The 15684-nt window shown below is 40.6% G+C and overlaps 1 protein-coding gene and 3 non-coding genes across 4 annotated transcripts; all 4 read left to right on the top strand.

Annotated features, from left to right (window-relative positions):
• Nucleotides 1-9731: 9731 nt before the first annotated feature.
• RPS12 (ribosomal protein S12) lies at nucleotides 9732-12444 on the top strand. The gene is made up of 6 exons (XM_021693134.1): nucleotides 9732-9788; nucleotides 9906-9956; nucleotides 10141-10257; nucleotides 11285-11387; nucleotides 11835-11936; nucleotides 12355-12444. Exons 2-6 carry the CDS (start codon nucleotides 9943-9945, stop codon nucleotides 12415-12417), a joined length of 399 nt encoding a protein of 132 aa, XP_021548809.1. The 5' UTR covers nucleotides 9732-9788; nucleotides 9906-9942; the 3' UTR covers nucleotides 12418-12444.
• Nucleotides 10475-10547, top strand: LOC123325630. Its single transcript, XR_006540561.1, has one exon. It is a non-coding gene; the product is annotated as a small nucleolar RNA SNORD101 (small nucleolar RNA).
• Nucleotides 11664-11740, top strand: LOC123325644. Its single transcript, XR_006540575.1, has one exon. It is a non-coding gene; the product is annotated as a small nucleolar RNA SNORD100 (small nucleolar RNA).
• On the top strand, nucleotides 12102-12231 carry LOC123325641. The gene has a single exon (XR_006540572.1). It is a non-coding gene; the product is annotated as a small nucleolar RNA SNORA33 (small nucleolar RNA).
• Nucleotides 12445-15684: the final 3240 nt, after the last annotated feature.

The raw sequence follows: 15684 nt of genomic DNA, 5'->3' as shown, positions 1-15684 counted from the left end.
TTTTTTAAAGATTTTATTTATTTATTTGAGACAGAGAGAATGAGAGACAGAGAGCATGAGAGGGGGGAGGGTCAGAGGGAGAAGCAGACCCCCCGCCGAGCAGGGAGCCCGATGCGGGACTCGATCCCGGGACTCCAGGATCATGACCGGAGCCAAAGGCAGTCGCTTAACCAACTGAGCCACCCAGGCGCCCCAATTTTATTAATTCTTTCAGAGAACCAGCTCTTAGTTTCATTGATCTGTTCTACTGGTTTTTTTGTTTGTTTGTTTCTATATCATTTATTTTTGCTCTAATCTTTATTATTTCCCTTCTTCTGCTGGCTTTAGGCTTTATTTGCTGTTCTTTTAATAGCTCCTTTAGGTGTAAGGTTAGGTTGTATATTTGAGACTTTTCTTGCTTTTTGAGGTAGGCCTGTATTGCTATATACTTCCCTCTTAAGACTGCTTTGCTGCATCCCAGAGATTTTGGACTTTTATGTTTTCGTTTTCATTTGCTTCCATGTATTTATTTCTTCTTTAATTTCCTGGTTAACCCATTCATTCTTTAGTAGGATGTTCTTTAATCTCCATGTATTAGTGGGTTCCCAAATTTTTTCTTGTGGTTGACTTCAAGTTTCATAGCATGTGGTGTGAAAATATGCTTTGTATGATCTCAGTCTTTTTGTAGTTGTTGAGGCCTGATTTGTGAGCCAGTGTGTGATCTATTCTGGAGAATGCTCCTTGTGCACTCAAAAAGAATGTGTATTCTGTTGCTTTAGGATGAAATGTTCTAAATGTGTCTGTTAAGTCCATCTTGTTCAGTGTGTCAATCAAAGCAATTGTTTCCTTGTTGGTTTTTTGCTTAGATGATCTGTCCATTGCTATAAGTGGGGTGTTAAAATCCCCTACTATTATTGTATTATTACCAATGAGTTCTCTTATGTTTGTTATTAATTAATTTATATGTTTGGGTGCTCCCAAATTGGGGCATAAATATTTACAATTGTTAGATCTTCTTGTTGGATTGACCCCTTTATTATGATATAGTGCCCTTCTTCATCTCTTGTTATAGTCTTTGGTTTAAAATCTAGTTTGTCTGATATAAGTATGGTTATTCCAGCTTTCTTTTCACACCCATTAGCATGATAGATGTTTCCCTATCCCCTCACTTTCAATCTGCAGGTGTCTTTAGGTCTAAAATGAGTCTCTTACAGGCAGCATATAGATGGGTCTTGATTTTGTGTGTATGAGTGTGTGTGTGTGTGTGTGTGTGTTTAATCCGTTCTGATACCCTATGTCTTTTGCCTGGAGAATTTAGTCCATTTACATTCATAGTGATTATTGATAGATATGAATTTAGCACCATTGTATTACCTGTAAATTCATTGTTTCTGGAGATTTTCTCTACTCCTTTCTAGTCTTTGTTGCTTTTGGTCTTTCTTTCCCACTCACAGTCCCTTTTAATATTTCTTGCAGGGCTGGTTTTGTGGTCACAAACTCCTTTAGTTTTTGTGTGTCTGGGAAACTCTTTATCTCTCCTTCATTTAGGGACTGAGCATGGTGTGGACCCGCGCTGGTCCTCTGGCAGATGGTCTTGCCCCACTGTGGTTTGTCCCAGAATAGCAGTCGCAGGACTGCACAAGGGCTTGTAGTTTATGCTAAAGCACAGCAAAAAGCTGGCAGCCAGGTTAGTTACCCTCAGGCGCCTCTTCTTGTATGCTAATGAATGCGGCAGTTCAGTGGAGCCCTCCCACTCTTTTGTTCCCTGAGAGGCAGGGCCACCTCTCCCATATGTACTTCAAGAAGGGGAACTGTCTCTCCCAGGAGGACCCAGGGGATCCTCAGAGGATGCTTCCACTCTCTGACCTCTGTCCTCCATCTCCTCCACAGGAGCATTGCTGTGCCCACCAGGCTTTACCCTGGTGATGATGCAGACTTCTAAAACCAGACTTTCGGGGCACCTGGGTAGCTCGGTCATTAAGCGTCTGCCTTCGGCTCAGGTCAGGATCCCAGGGTCCTGGGATTGAGCCCCGCAGCGGGCTCCCTGTTCTGTGGGAGGCCTGCTTCTCCCTCTTCACACCCCCTGCTTGTGTTCCCTCTCTCGCTGTGTCTCTCTCTGTCAGATAAATAAATAAAATCTTTAAAAAAATAAATAAATAAAACCAGACTTTCAGCTACGCTGCTTGTAAAAACTTGCTATAATTAGCCCTTCTCATTTTCTCAGTCAGTGGTTTTGGTCAAGTGCTTTTCTTATGCAATCCCCCACATGCTGCTCTCTCTCTCTCTCCTCTCCGTGATCAGGGCTCCCTCCTCTCCATAACATCCACAATTCTTTTCTCCCCTTAATCACATCACAGCCCCTCCTACCTTCCATGGTGTGGCCTCTTTTCTCCCTCTAGTTGTGCAGGTAGTTCTCTCTGTCCTCAGATTGATTTCCTGGGTGTCCAGAATGATTTGAGAATTATCTAGCTATGTTCAAGGGAAGAAGCAAGCATAAGGTCCTCCTACTCCTCCATCATCTTAACTCCTCCTTCTCGATTTGTATTTATACTTCTTGGGGTGCACTGTAAATGTATGTGTTTCATGAAATTTTGGAAGATTTGGACATGACTTTTTCAAATATTTTTTCCCTATCTCATTCTTTGTCTTCTTTTGGCACTCCAACTGCAAAAATGTTAGAAATATGCATTTAATTATACATATGTTAGATTTTTTTGATTTTGTCCCACAGATCATTGCAGCTCTATTCACTTTTTTTCAGTTCAATAGTTTTTCTCTCTGTTCTTCACACTGGATAATTTCAGACTGTTTAAAATTCACTGAGTCCTTCTTTTGTCATCTTCAGCCTACTGCTAGCCCTTCCAATAAATTTCTCACATTTTATTTTTTAATTCTCAGATTTCTATTTGATCTTCTTTTATAGTTTATGCTTTTTCCTATTTGTCCATTCATTATGAGAATTAGTTTTTTTACATTCTTGAGCACATTTTAATAGGTGCTTTAAAACTCTGCTAATTTTAACATTTTGATTATTTTGGATTCAGTTTCCACATTGCCTTTTCTCTTGTGTAAGAGTCATGTTTTCCTGTTTCTTAGTATATGTAATAATTTTATATCATATCAAGGGCACCATGAGTAATACATGGCACGGACTCTGAATTCTGTTGTTTTCTTTCAAATAATATTGATTTTTAAAAAAATGTTATCAAGATTTAACTTGCCTTGACTTAGACTTTATATGTTTCCCCAGTAGGAAGCAGCTGAAATTGCTGTGCATTTGTTTCACCTTGGCTACATTGCTAAGAATCTGCCCCACATACGTGTAGTTTAAAAGCCAGCCATTTAGACAGAGTTAATACATAGAATAGTGGTTTTCTTTTTTCAGAATCTCTCCTTTCTGGGATTTTTCCTGAACCTCCATTTCTAGTAGATGTGGTTGCTCTAAACTCTGCTCTCTGATTTTCTAAGAAGTAAAACAAAATTTTGACAATTAGTTGCCCCATGTGGCACTGACTGGGGTCTGCCCTTATACTAAAAGCCATAAAAATGGGAGGTTAGCCACTGCCATTCTTTTTTTCAAGTGTTGACCACCATCCTCACCCTCCCTCCCCCAGTTCTGTCTACTTTTGGTTACTGTTCAGTGTCTTTAGGTAATTGTTTGAAATTTTTTAAGCTTACATTTGTTATCTGCAAGATGGTTAGTCTTGCAGAAGCTCCTAGGAGTTGTGTTGTATTTTATTATGTGCTGGATTGGGTGAAAAATCTCCATATAGTCAGGCAGTTTGAGAAGCACTGCCTTACGAGACTTTCCATAGCTCCTATAACCAAGATCCCTAGAACCATCCTGTTTCTACTATTTCTCAAACTTGATTACTCAGCAAACCCTTTAATTCTCTGAGCCATCTAATAGCTTATCGGTAGATTCATTTTTTTTTAATGTTGGCCATAGGTCATTCAGTTGTATGCAAAGAACTATAATTGATACAGTATTATCCAAATTTTCTACAATGAACATGCTTTCTTATTCTAATATAAGAAAGCAACAACCGTCATTTACAAATAAAGAGATCATCTATAACTTGTATACACAGGAGGAGAGTTGGCATCAGCTATAACTGAGTGTCATGTGCTGAAGTCTTATGATATCAAAAAATGAATAGAGCAGACTGCATAAGTGTTCAGCATTTACTAGAAGTTAAAATTATTGTTGCAAAATGATAGTATAGAATGTCCAAACCAAGAGTCTTTAAGAGCATCTCATTCAATTCCCCACTACATTTTGTAGTGGGGAATTTTGCAGACGAGGCACTTGAAGAGACTAGGAGCATTTTGACCAAGGCTACAGAGTCAGAAAATGATAGAGGGAAGGAGTCGACATAAAGAATTCTTGAATCATCAGTCTGCCCTTTAACTTCATTGTTTGGGGTTAGAACTTGTTAGGTGACTAGGACTTTTTTCTCTCTTTAATGTAGCTCTAGTTCTAAGGACAAGAGTCGTCCTGGTTTTATTCCAGTGGTTCTCTAATAAAAACTGCAGCCATCGAACACATTTTAGAGCATCAGGACCCATTATTCAAAAGAAATGTTACACAGATAACAGCAGATCTAGTCTAAAGAAAGCAGCATTGGGATCTGGAGGTCTACACACTCAGGTCCTCCTTGTATCCCAAGTGAATACATTTAATGTGAATTTAGGGTTTGCTCTATTGGCTACTACTCTTTTTCATTTATAAATTACCCGTGTTGTTGGTTTATAATTAGTTTATTCACATATCTTAAGCGTTATCTCTAATTATCTTCCTCAGTATGTTCAGTTCCCACTAATTCTGAATCTGCACTGTAGCAAGAAGCAACAGCACCCAAAGAGCTCTGGGGAGCATCTGGTAGCAATAACAACAAGGACAGAGCAAACATTCTTAGTAAGACCTATGAAAAGTTTGGGGCACCTGGGTGGCTCAGTCAGTTAAGCGGCTGCTTTCGGCTCAGGTCATGATCTCAGGGTCCTGGGATTGAACCCTGTGTCTGGCTCCTTGCTCAGCAGGGAGCCTGCTTCTCCCTCTGCCTTCTGCTCCCCCTGCTTTGCTCTGTCTCTCACACTCTCTCTCTCTGTCAAATAAATAAATAAAATCTTTATAAAAAAAGACTTACGAAAAGTTAGATGAGAATCACACAAACCTGCAAAATATGTAAGCTGTTAACATAGGCTTCATACTCAGCTTTTTAATCATCTAGCCCCATTCTCTCCTATAACCATTTCCCCTCTAATAAACTAGGTTTTCCAGTTGCAGGCCTTACATATTAACTTTACAAGCTATGACCAGGTGTCTTTATTAATTTATTCCATTCTTATTCATCTCGTTTCTTATTTTCTTTTTCATTCTCTTCCCTCTTACCAACTTTTCTTTCTCCTTTGATTCTTCCCTTGATATAATAGGATTCTATCTTCTTTGGCCTAAACCTCTCTTCAGCTACAACTAATTTTCTGTAGTGTGTTTAAAACCACATGCTACCTAAGCCAAGACTAGGCCTATATGATCCTGAGCTGCAGCAGGATAATATTTCCTGAGTTTTCTCCTATTTCTTAGCTCCCATTTCCACCCATTGGGTTTATTTTCTATCCCCCAAAGTAGGGACATTTAAAAAGTTTTCAAATTAAATGTGGTTTTCTGGGATGCCCAAAACCTCCCACTAATTCACAAGAGATGTTAATTTATCTCGCTCTAGTTCTGTAGTTATCTATAGTTTTCAACATGGCTTTCTTTTAGATATGCCATCTACCCAATTGCTTCTTTAAACTTATTTAATTTGATGTGCTCACTCAGTACACATTAGTTTGGTTATTCCAATATGCAAGTCACTGTACTAAGTGCTGGGTGGTTTAGGGCAAGAGAAAGTAATACTTAAGAACCTTTCCATATATTTTCTTTCTTTTTTTAAAAGATTTTATTTATTTATTTGACAGAGAGAGAGAGAGCACAAGCAGGGGGAGCAGCAGAGGGAGAGGGAGAAGCAGCCTCCCCACTGAGCAAGGAGCCCAACAAGGGGGACCCTGGGATCATGACCTGAGCCGGAGGCAGATGCTTAATGACTGAGCCACCCAGGCGCCCCTCCATATATTTTTATATGAAGTTCTCTATAAGATAAATAACTACGTCCACAGGCACAGTGGTAAACACTTTAAACAACCATCCCATTTAATCTTCACAAAATTTTATAGTATTACCAGGATTTTGCTGGCTCAGAAAAGTAATTTGCCCAAGGCCACAGAGCGAGCTGAAATTTGAACTCAGCTCAGCTGGTCGCCATCACTCCAAGATATAAAATCTTTAATGGGCCCTGACCCAGCTTCTCTTCCCAGCTCTGATCTTCCAAGTAAGTTTGCGGTAGTTTAACTCAAAGATCTTTTCTATCACTTAATCTGTCCTATATCTCTTCTTCTAACATCTGTTATAGGCTGAATTGTGTTTCCCTGAAATACATGTGTTCAAGTCCTAACCCCCAACACCAGATATCAAGACCCTATTTGGAGGGTTGTTTTAAACGTAATTAGTTAAGATGAGGTCATAACAGAGTAGGGTGGGCCCTTAATACAAGGTAACTAGTATCCTTGGGGCACCTGGGGCGCTCAGTTGGTTAAGCATCTGCCTTCTGCTCTGGTCATGATCTCAGATCCCCTCAGCGGCCTCCCTGTTCAGCCAGCAGTCTGCTTCTCCCTCTTCCTCTGCCCCCCCTCCCCCATTGTGCTCTCTCTCACTCGCTCTCTCTCTCTCTCAAATAAATTAATAAATAAAATCTTTAAAAAAAAGATAACTAGTATCCCTATTAAAAAAAATTGGACAAAGACAGGGAGAATATCATGTGAAGATGGAATTATGCTGCCACAGCCAAGGAACACCAAGATTTCTGGCAAACTTCCAGAATTTAGGAGTCAGGAATGAGCAGATTACCCCTCACAGCCTTAGAAGGAACCAACCATGCAGACACCATGATTTCAGACTACTGGCCTTCAGAACTGTGAGATAATAACTTTCTATTGTTTAAGTCACCCAGGTTTTGATACTTTGTTGTGGCAACTGTAGCAAACTAATAAAATATCTACTAAGATCAAGAATGCAAATTTCTACTGTTCTCTTTTTCTGCCCACTTGAAGTGCCCACACTTCAATATTCCCTTTCTCCATCTATCCAGCTTTTTAGGAAAATGAAGTAGAACCAGTTGCATTGTTCCCAACTTCAGATGTGAAGAGTTATTGAATTCTGTGATCATCCACATTTGGGCAATCATTCAAATGGATGAGGGGTTGGAAGCATGAGCTTTTGAAGTCCATTGGGCTCAAATACCAGTGTCTGCATTTACTAGCTGTGTGAGCTTGAGCAACTCTCTAAGCTTATTTCCTTCCTTTGTTAAAGGAGGCTAATACCACCACTACCATGTAGGGTCTCAAGGACAATCAAGGGAGAAAACATAATAATTTAGCACATTAGTTGGCACATAGAAAGTGCTAAGCAAAATCACTTACTATTATTTTTTGTTCCTAAAACAAACTTTAGAATTTACCTTTCATGGGTATTTCAGATGCTCATTTGTGTACTTTTTATAAGTATTATAATCTGCTGGTATAAGAGTGACTCTGGCCTTTAGTCTCTGTAGTATTGTCTTCCACCTTTGGCAATATCTAAAATTGAGAGGAGGTAACCTTAACAAGTGAACTAAGAAAATTTATATTAAAGAATCCTTGAATCACCACTGTGTCCTTTAAGTTCATTCCTAGGATTAAAAACAGCTATATACTAGAACTTCAAAAAAAAAAAAAAATTGGTCTGGTTCTAAGGAAAGAGGGTTACAACTGATAGAAAAGGTATTCATAAGGTGAAATATTAAGGCATAGGCCCATGATAGTTGAATCTACATAAAACTACCAGCTGCTAGAAGACAGAAATCAACAACACAAGCGAAAAGGTACTTAATTGTTTTCTCTCTGTATAAATACATTGTTTGCAAATTATTATCCCTTTTTATGTTTCTTGAGTTTTTACCAAATTCTCTGCCTTCTCTCTAAGATTTGTTTTGGGAGGGCACAGAGATATCGGATATGAAATCTAATGCTTAGCACATTAAATTTTATTAACTTTAGATAATTAGAAATTGCTGAAACTACCACATTCTCTTTTGAAAATACAAGGGTGGTGTGATAACTTCCAAAAAAGCAAAGGAGGCATCTATGCCTTTGCCTCACTCTCTCCTTCTCTTAGAATACCCTCTCCTTTTCTCTCATGCTCCCTCTTTGGAACCCTTTCATTTGTTGTTGTTTTCCCATTTCAAATGTTGCCACAGACTCAAATTCACCTTTATCTTTCCACATCATCCCCACTCTCAAACCCCCATGCCACTTTGTACCTTCCCTGTGGCGTTTAGGTATTCTAATCTTTGGTTTGAATCTTAATCCTACTACAATCTGTGAGAGCGGCAGAAATAAATCTCATTCTTATAAACTCCGTAGTTTTTTTTTTTAAGCAAATGTTCAATAGGTAATTAAATCAACAAATAAGTGAGCAGCCTTTTAGGATGAATTACGAATAGAAACAGCTCAACACTTTAAAAACGAAAATCTGTAAGCATTCAAAAAGGTAAAAATGAACTGTATAAATTTACTAAAATTCCAGTATGTCTCTGTTGTTCTGGTTAGTTCTGCCCCGCACTCATGTTACTCATTTCTGTTTTCTCACAGCACTCGTCTCACTTTATCCACGGTACCGGCACTTATCAAAAGCCTAATTGCTGACTGGCTTGGAGACTTGTCAGGAGAGGAAGTTAAAAAAAAAAAAGAAAGACTGTGCTGAGAATACGCGGCCGTATTTCATATATTTGCGTTTTGAAATGGGCGTAGGAGAATGGCCAATAAATGCAAAATTCAAAAGGCTGCTTCTGGTAGTAAGAGTTCTAGGGTCCTCAGATTCCACGTCTAACTCCGCCAGTCCTGCATGGCAAAATTAATTCCGGATTTCTCAAAGACCACGTTCTCGTCACTATTATTCCGGACCCAGTTCCTGTGTCTGGCACATTGTAGGCGTTTTTAATGCACCTACTGAACCCCGATTTGCACGGGATTACGAATTTAGGGGACAATCCAGCGTTAAAATAAAAGAAAAAATTTCATTTAGAACCACCTACATTTAGAAACCGTAACGAACCACCTAAGGTTCCACTCTACTAACACATCGCCGGTAAAGTGGAATTTACCATGTGCTTAGTATTGAAAACGTGCTGGCTTTCGTTTCACAACAAATGTGGATCACCCACAAAACGACACATTCGCAGACATTTAGAGAGACTTAGAAGCGAAGGGAGAGCGTGCCATGCAGGAAGGCCCAATTAGTGAGGTCGACAAAAAATTACAAGGTAGCGTGACAAAAGTTAAAACTGACTTAGCGAGGAAATGAAGGGCCAGAGACCTAACAAGACAGCGCAGACGCGCTTGACCCCTCTCGCGCTCCGTAGAACGAGCTTTCTGGGCCTCCGTAGACCACGCCTCCGGCGGGGAAGGGTGGTGTGAGGCTGCCCGCGTTGGTGCCTGTTGCGCGTGTCAATAACCAGCAGTGCAGAGTCAGAAGACTAGGAAAACTCTTGTCTCAGAACCGCCTCTATCCGGAAACAGAAATTCTTGAGGCCCGGCACCACCAGAGCCACCTCTTTCATGAAAAGGAGTGCACATGCGCACAGGGGTCCTGGGAAGCCCTTAAATACCGTCATGCGGGCGCGTACGACCTCTTTCCCTGCCGCCGCCGAGTGGTGCGGAGGCGGAAGGTTGCGGTGAGTTGAACGAGTTTGGGGTCGTAGTTGTGGTGCGTTTGTCGCTTTTGGCGGGGATTGGTTCTTGGCTGAGCTATTTTAGCCAACTGGTTTCTCTTTTTTGTTTTTGTATTACAGTGCAGTCAAGATTCGGCTACACTCGTAATCCACCGCCATGGCCGAGGAAGGGTGAGCCGAGGGTGGGGGTCTGGTGCGGGGAGGGCGTGGACAGAGCGGGCGGTGCGGGGTCAGGGTAGGCCGCGGCGCCTTAACGGACGGCACCTACTGTATCTCCCATGATTATTGAGTCCAGGGTCTTAAGTGTTGTGTGGGGAATTTACTGATGGTTTTCACTTGATTTGCTGCATTTCAGCATTGCTGCTGGAGGTGTAATGGACGTTAATACTGCTTTACAAGAGGTGCTGAAGACCGCCCTCATCCACGATGGCCTAGCACGTGGAATTCGCGAAGCTGCCAAAGCCTTAGACAAGTACGTGTATCAGTCTCAATACTGTGGGTTGTTGGAACCGGAACAAAACTGCAACCAAGAAAGCGTGAAGTTCATGGTGTTAGCACAAAAGTTCTGAATGGCATCCGTCCTACAGGAAACCTAGGAAAAGGTATCAGAACTCAGATCTATGTAGCCCACAAAGTTTGTGGGTTTCTGTTTGGAATGGGAATGAGTATTCGATTTTTTTAACTACAGTGTTTGAATGATGACTTAAATTGTCGGATACCCCTTCACTCTTTTTATGAGTGAAACATAACAGTCTGACAAACCTGTACGTTGTGGGGCTAATTTCGATTAAAGGACAGATAAGAATCCTCATTTGGCAGTTTACAAAAATCGAACCATCATATTAAACTAGGGAATTTCAAGCTAATGTTGCAGAAGCACCTGGACTTTCAAATGAGAAAGTAGTAGCTGTAAAAATAAAAAATATGGAGCATTTGTAAATACATCCGTTTAGTTCTTGGGCTGGCTGTATTATGTGTTAACTATTTAAGCTGAATTTTAGTGCACTTTAAGAATTTGTTAGACAGTAAATTTAAGTTCATTTAACTCACTTTGGTGTAGACTAGCCACTTGAATCCACCGGGAATAGCGCTCTTGTTGGAAATCTTTCAGGTCCTGACGTGTCCCTGAACTATTTGTGCAATGACAGTGCTGCAATACTAATTTCTGGGTAACAACTCTTAACAGTGGTAGTTTGTGTTTCACACGATAGCTTGTAAACGTGTTTTAAGTGGCTTGCAAGAAAGCATCATACTGCTTTGCCCACAAATTGGTAACTAATTCTATATAAATTCAGTATTTTGGGGAGTTACTGGAGGCTTGATTTTGTCGATGAATGGATCTATGCTCTTTAACAGGTTCCTCAAACTGAAGCAATGTATTCTCCAGTGGGGTGTTGCTTGTGTTTTGCCAGTGATTGCAAAGATAAATACCTTGTAAAAGTTCCGAGAGTAGTAGATTCAGACCTGAGTTTTAGCTTATACTGGATTTTGCGTTTCAGGCGCCAGGCCCATCTTTGTGTGCTTGCATCCAACTGTGATGAGCCTATGTATGTCAAGTTGGTGGAGGCCCTTTGTGCTGAACACCAAATCAACCTAATCAAGGTAAGTTACCTATTTATCTGAATTAAGAGATGCTTTAGCTTAATGAAAATTGAGCCAGTTAGGGTTATGTCTTGATTAATGCTGTTTTATCTGATCAGTAAATTTTGTAAAGATCAGTAAATTTTGCTTTCTGGTGGTGTGAAAAACATCACCTAGACTTGTTATCTTGGACTGTAAAGCTAGTAACGGAAATGTTCTATTCCTGCAGAATTAATTGCTAATTTTGGTGTTGGTGTAGAACAGAGGTGAGGTAGAGTGCTTTTAGGTGATCTTGGGGCTGTACATGATGACAACTGGCTCCCTCTACTGAATTGCCGTGAGGAAACTGCCATGTCACCCTATCTGACTACAGCTACCTTTTGGGTCTGATTTATTGTCAGTAGCGGTAGCATTAATGTTTGCTTATGTGGTGATTTTCTTTCTTTTTTTCTTAATTCATCTCAATAGGTTGATGACAACAAGAAACTAGGGGAATGGGTAGGCCTCTGTAAAATTGACAGAGAGGGAAAACCCCGTAAAGTGGTTGGTTGCAGTTGTGTTGTGGTTAAGGTAAGTCAGTATTTATTTCTGGGATGAAAGTTGTGTTGGGAGCTGCATAATTCTGTGCAGAATTCTAATTTTTCAGAAAGTTGGGAATGTCCTAAGAAATGGGTGATTTTCAACATTTGAAAATCTCCTTTTCTGCCTTTGAGTAGAGGAAAATAGGCTGTAATTAAGCCAGCCAATTAGTCTGCTTACTTGAATGTGTTTCTGCAGAAATTGAGAAAACGCTGGCAATAGGAATGCCATGTTACGAGCCTTAAAGACCTGGAAGTCCTTAAGGTCCCTGAAAATGGCTATAAGAAATTTTAATGAAGGAAACATTTTCATAAGACAAGTAATTTTGTAAAGCTTCAATATAACTAGTGCTAACAACTTGGTAGAGTTTGTAAATGTTAATTTAAAATCTTTTTAAATTATTTTTTAGGACTATGGCAAAGAGTCTCAGGCAAAGGATGTCATCGAGGAATACTTCAAGTGCAAGAAATGAACAAATAAACTTGGTTCTTGTTCCACACCTGGTTTTTTTTTTTTTTTTTAATTTGGAGCAATAGAATAAGGTCCCTGTTAGCAACAGAGAAAAGATAATCATTGTAGAATTAGCAAAATAACTGGAAACCTATTTGTCTCCTCCTGGTTTCTAAATGAAAGCCTACTCTAACGGGTCAGTGACTAAAGTGTTAGCAACTGAAAACAGGATGACCTAAGTAAGGATAGCCTTATAGTGATTGACAGCCAGCATTTCTTACGTGTGCTATTGGTCACAATGAAGACTAGACAGCCCTAGGACCTGGAGAAATGGGCCAAGGCTAGTCATGGTGTGGGTGTTAACTTTGTAATCCTGCAGCTTGATGGCAGGTTGAAAAAGCTGAACAAGTTGATAAAAGTACAAAGGTGGTCAGGTTTGGATTTAGGCTGTGGGACACACAGGATGTCCAGAAGTGCATATGGATGTACCCACTGGAAAAGGTCAGCGTGTCCGTGGCTTTTGTTAACCCTTGGTGTTACTTAAGTGTTAAGTGCGGAAGCAGGATATGCTTCAGTATACTCGTCTCAATCTCCATAGGGAGAGTCAGTGATGACCCATGTATTTCAGGCCTGGGCCAAGTTGGTGCAAGCATGAATTAGGATTAATGGAAATGTTACAGTCCAAATCCTTGCTAAATTGCTGGAGCTAGGGGATACTTTGAATTTCTCTACCTAGTTTCCTAGTACTGCTGTATAGTTATGGGGGCACATGAAGCTAAATGGGAGCCAGATCTGGTTTTGAATGCTCACTTGTATTTTTTTTTTTTTTTGTAGGGAATTTATAGGTTTAAGCCTTTTCTAAAGCTTGCCTTTAGGTAATGTAGCAACCTTTTAGATAATGTAGCAACCTCTAGTATCACTACAGGCTGCTTGTTTTCTGCATGGTACCTACTGTGGAGTGAATGGCCTCAAAAGCCCTAAAGCTAATGTAGTTCATAAAGCCTTAAGGATAGTGTCCTTAGATAGTGTACCCTGGGGTCCATCTGCTACCATTAAATGTAAACCCAAGCTATCTGGCATTTCTAAGGAAAGGACTTCTATTTGCTTTGAAATCTGGTTTATATCAACATCTATGAAGCAAACAGTTGAGTCTTAGTGTATTTGGCACTGTTTGAGCTGTTGATGCAGTAGCCAAGACCCTCTTTTCTAACATTGTCTTAGGTTTGACAGTTTGGGAATTCTGTAGCTCGTGCTAGGGAGGATGGCGGAGTACAACACTGCATTTCCATTTTTTCACTCAGGCTTCTTTGGAGATTAGTGTTTTGGGAAAGCCGAACTGAATATTAACCTTCCACCTTGACTTAGATAGCATTGGGTATTTTTTGGTATTTGCATATCCACTGACCCCTCAGGTGGAAAGCCTACTCATTGCTGTGGCTGTTCCTCAAAATACTACTCAAGATGGTTTCTATCCTCATTTGCTGTTATTTTGGCTTTTGTCCTCTTAAATGTCAGTGTGGTCACCAAGACCTTTATGGTCAAATTCAATAGCTTCACAGCCTTTTTCTCTTACCCTCTTGAATTTTTTAGAATAACTTCTGTCCATACTTGAACACTATGCCACACTTCTCTTTGGTCCCTTATCCCTTTCCACTAGAACTACAGTTCTGCTGTGGCCCTATTTACTTCTGTGCAGCCTTCCTGGGACCTTTCCTATAGCTTCTGCCCTGGATTCCTTTTTTCTAAATCTGAGTTCCTGTTTTAGTTTTGGTCCATTCTAGACAAATGGTGTGCACTAGGGAGCACTCTGTGAACACTCACTTGTACCTCAACTTTTGTATACCTCAAACTGAACTTGATCATAAAATGTGGTCAGAAGTAAGTAGTTACTGAGTAGTGTATCAGGCTTTGCACCAAGCATTTACCAATTTTCAAGACAGAGACGCCAGGTGTCCTCTGCTCCTGCCTCTTTATGTTGTATAGCCATCACAGACTTCGTTGACTGCAGTAGCTGCTCAACTAACGCTGTTGAGTGACTGCTCACTTTGACTTAGCATCCACGCTGCTTTCATGGTAGCTCTCTGAGCTCATTCTGCCTGAACTGCCATTTTCTCTGGCAGTCTACTTATCTTTCAAAACCCAGTTCGAATGTAACTTCAACCTTAAGATTGTGATTTGTCTGTATAGCTTATATGGGATTCACAAGGCAGCTCATCCATGCTAAAGTGCTAAGGCCGAAGCAGGTGTCCTTTTTTACTGGGTAAATGATAGTTTTGTGAAACCAGTTGCTGTGTGCACTCATTGAGGACTTCCCTCATGGACTCAAACATACCTGAGCCAAGCACTATACTGTTCTCTTGCTCCTATGGTCAGTGAGACTTGGGCATTCCTGTTCACTTTGGCTGTAAGAAGCCTCCAAGCCAAATACTCCGTTTTCTTTGTCCTTAACTCTATTATTACTTTGTAAATTTTTGCTTGGTCCTGGTTTTATTAAAATTTCTGATACATGTGTTTTTGGTAAGCCACTTTAAATGCTTTTAAAAAAAAAAACCCAGGACATCCATAGTGGAATAATGACGGGTGTATTAAGTTGGTGTCTTTTAAAAACAGGAATTCGTTCATTTTTAACTGGGTTATAGAGGCAACGGAGCCATTGTGTAGGCAGAGTTTTAGCTGGTTCAAGGGATATGTTCAAATAAGCTTTTAATGCCTCTTGATGTACTCCTGAGACCCACAGAGAAGGAAGGTGAGGATATTTAGCCAAGGAAGGGAAATAGGATCACAGCTTTCATCACTCCATGCGGATGATAGGACGGGCTGAGAGGGCTAAAGCGTTGTCTTCCCAGTCCTCCGAAAGCTCAATCCACAAGCCAGAACTTTCAGGCAGTTAAGTTCCGACAAGGGCAATGGAGGCATCATGGCCTGGCTGAGGAGGTGTCCAAGATGGTGGCTGCCAGGCTCTCTCAGAGAACCTATTGGGTGAAGTGTGACTCATTGCTGGTTGCCAGGTGCTGGGGGCAGAGGGGTGATGGAGGTCAAAGTTGAAGATTAATCTTCCAGAGAGTGGTAAGGCATTTGGGACTTGGGCTACATATTAATGCATCAGAGTGTCCAGAAGGATGCAGATTGATGTTCATTCCCCAGGGGGGAAAAGTTTTGCGTCCTTTTAAAAAAACAGGCTTATGCTTCAAGTAGCACAAGCACACCTAAATTCAAACTGCTTTATCACCAGCAAGGTGTTTCAGTCAACTGTTTATCTAAACCCTGCACTACCTAACCACAGTCTGCT

This window comes from Neomonachus schauinslandi, chromosome 8 (assembly GCF_002201575.2).
Source record: "Neomonachus schauinslandi chromosome 8, ASM220157v2, whole genome shotgun sequence".
In the NCBI taxonomy this organism is placed as follows: domain Eukaryota; kingdom Metazoa; phylum Chordata; class Mammalia; order Carnivora; family Phocidae; genus Neomonachus; species Neomonachus schauinslandi.
This window is presented reverse-complemented; position numbering and strand designations above follow the sequence as displayed.

Bases quoted from the DNA above. Each gene is read 5' to 3' on its own strand.
- RPS12 (XM_021693134.1), top strand. The intron at 11,388-11,834 runs GTAAGTTACCTA...TCATCTCAATAG, and splicing joins ACCAAATCAACCTAATCAAG to GTTGATGACAACAAGAAACT. The intron at 11,937-12,354 runs GTAAGTCAGTAT...ATTATTTTTTAG, and splicing joins GCAGTTGTGTTGTGGTTAAG to GACTATGGCAAAGAGTCTCA.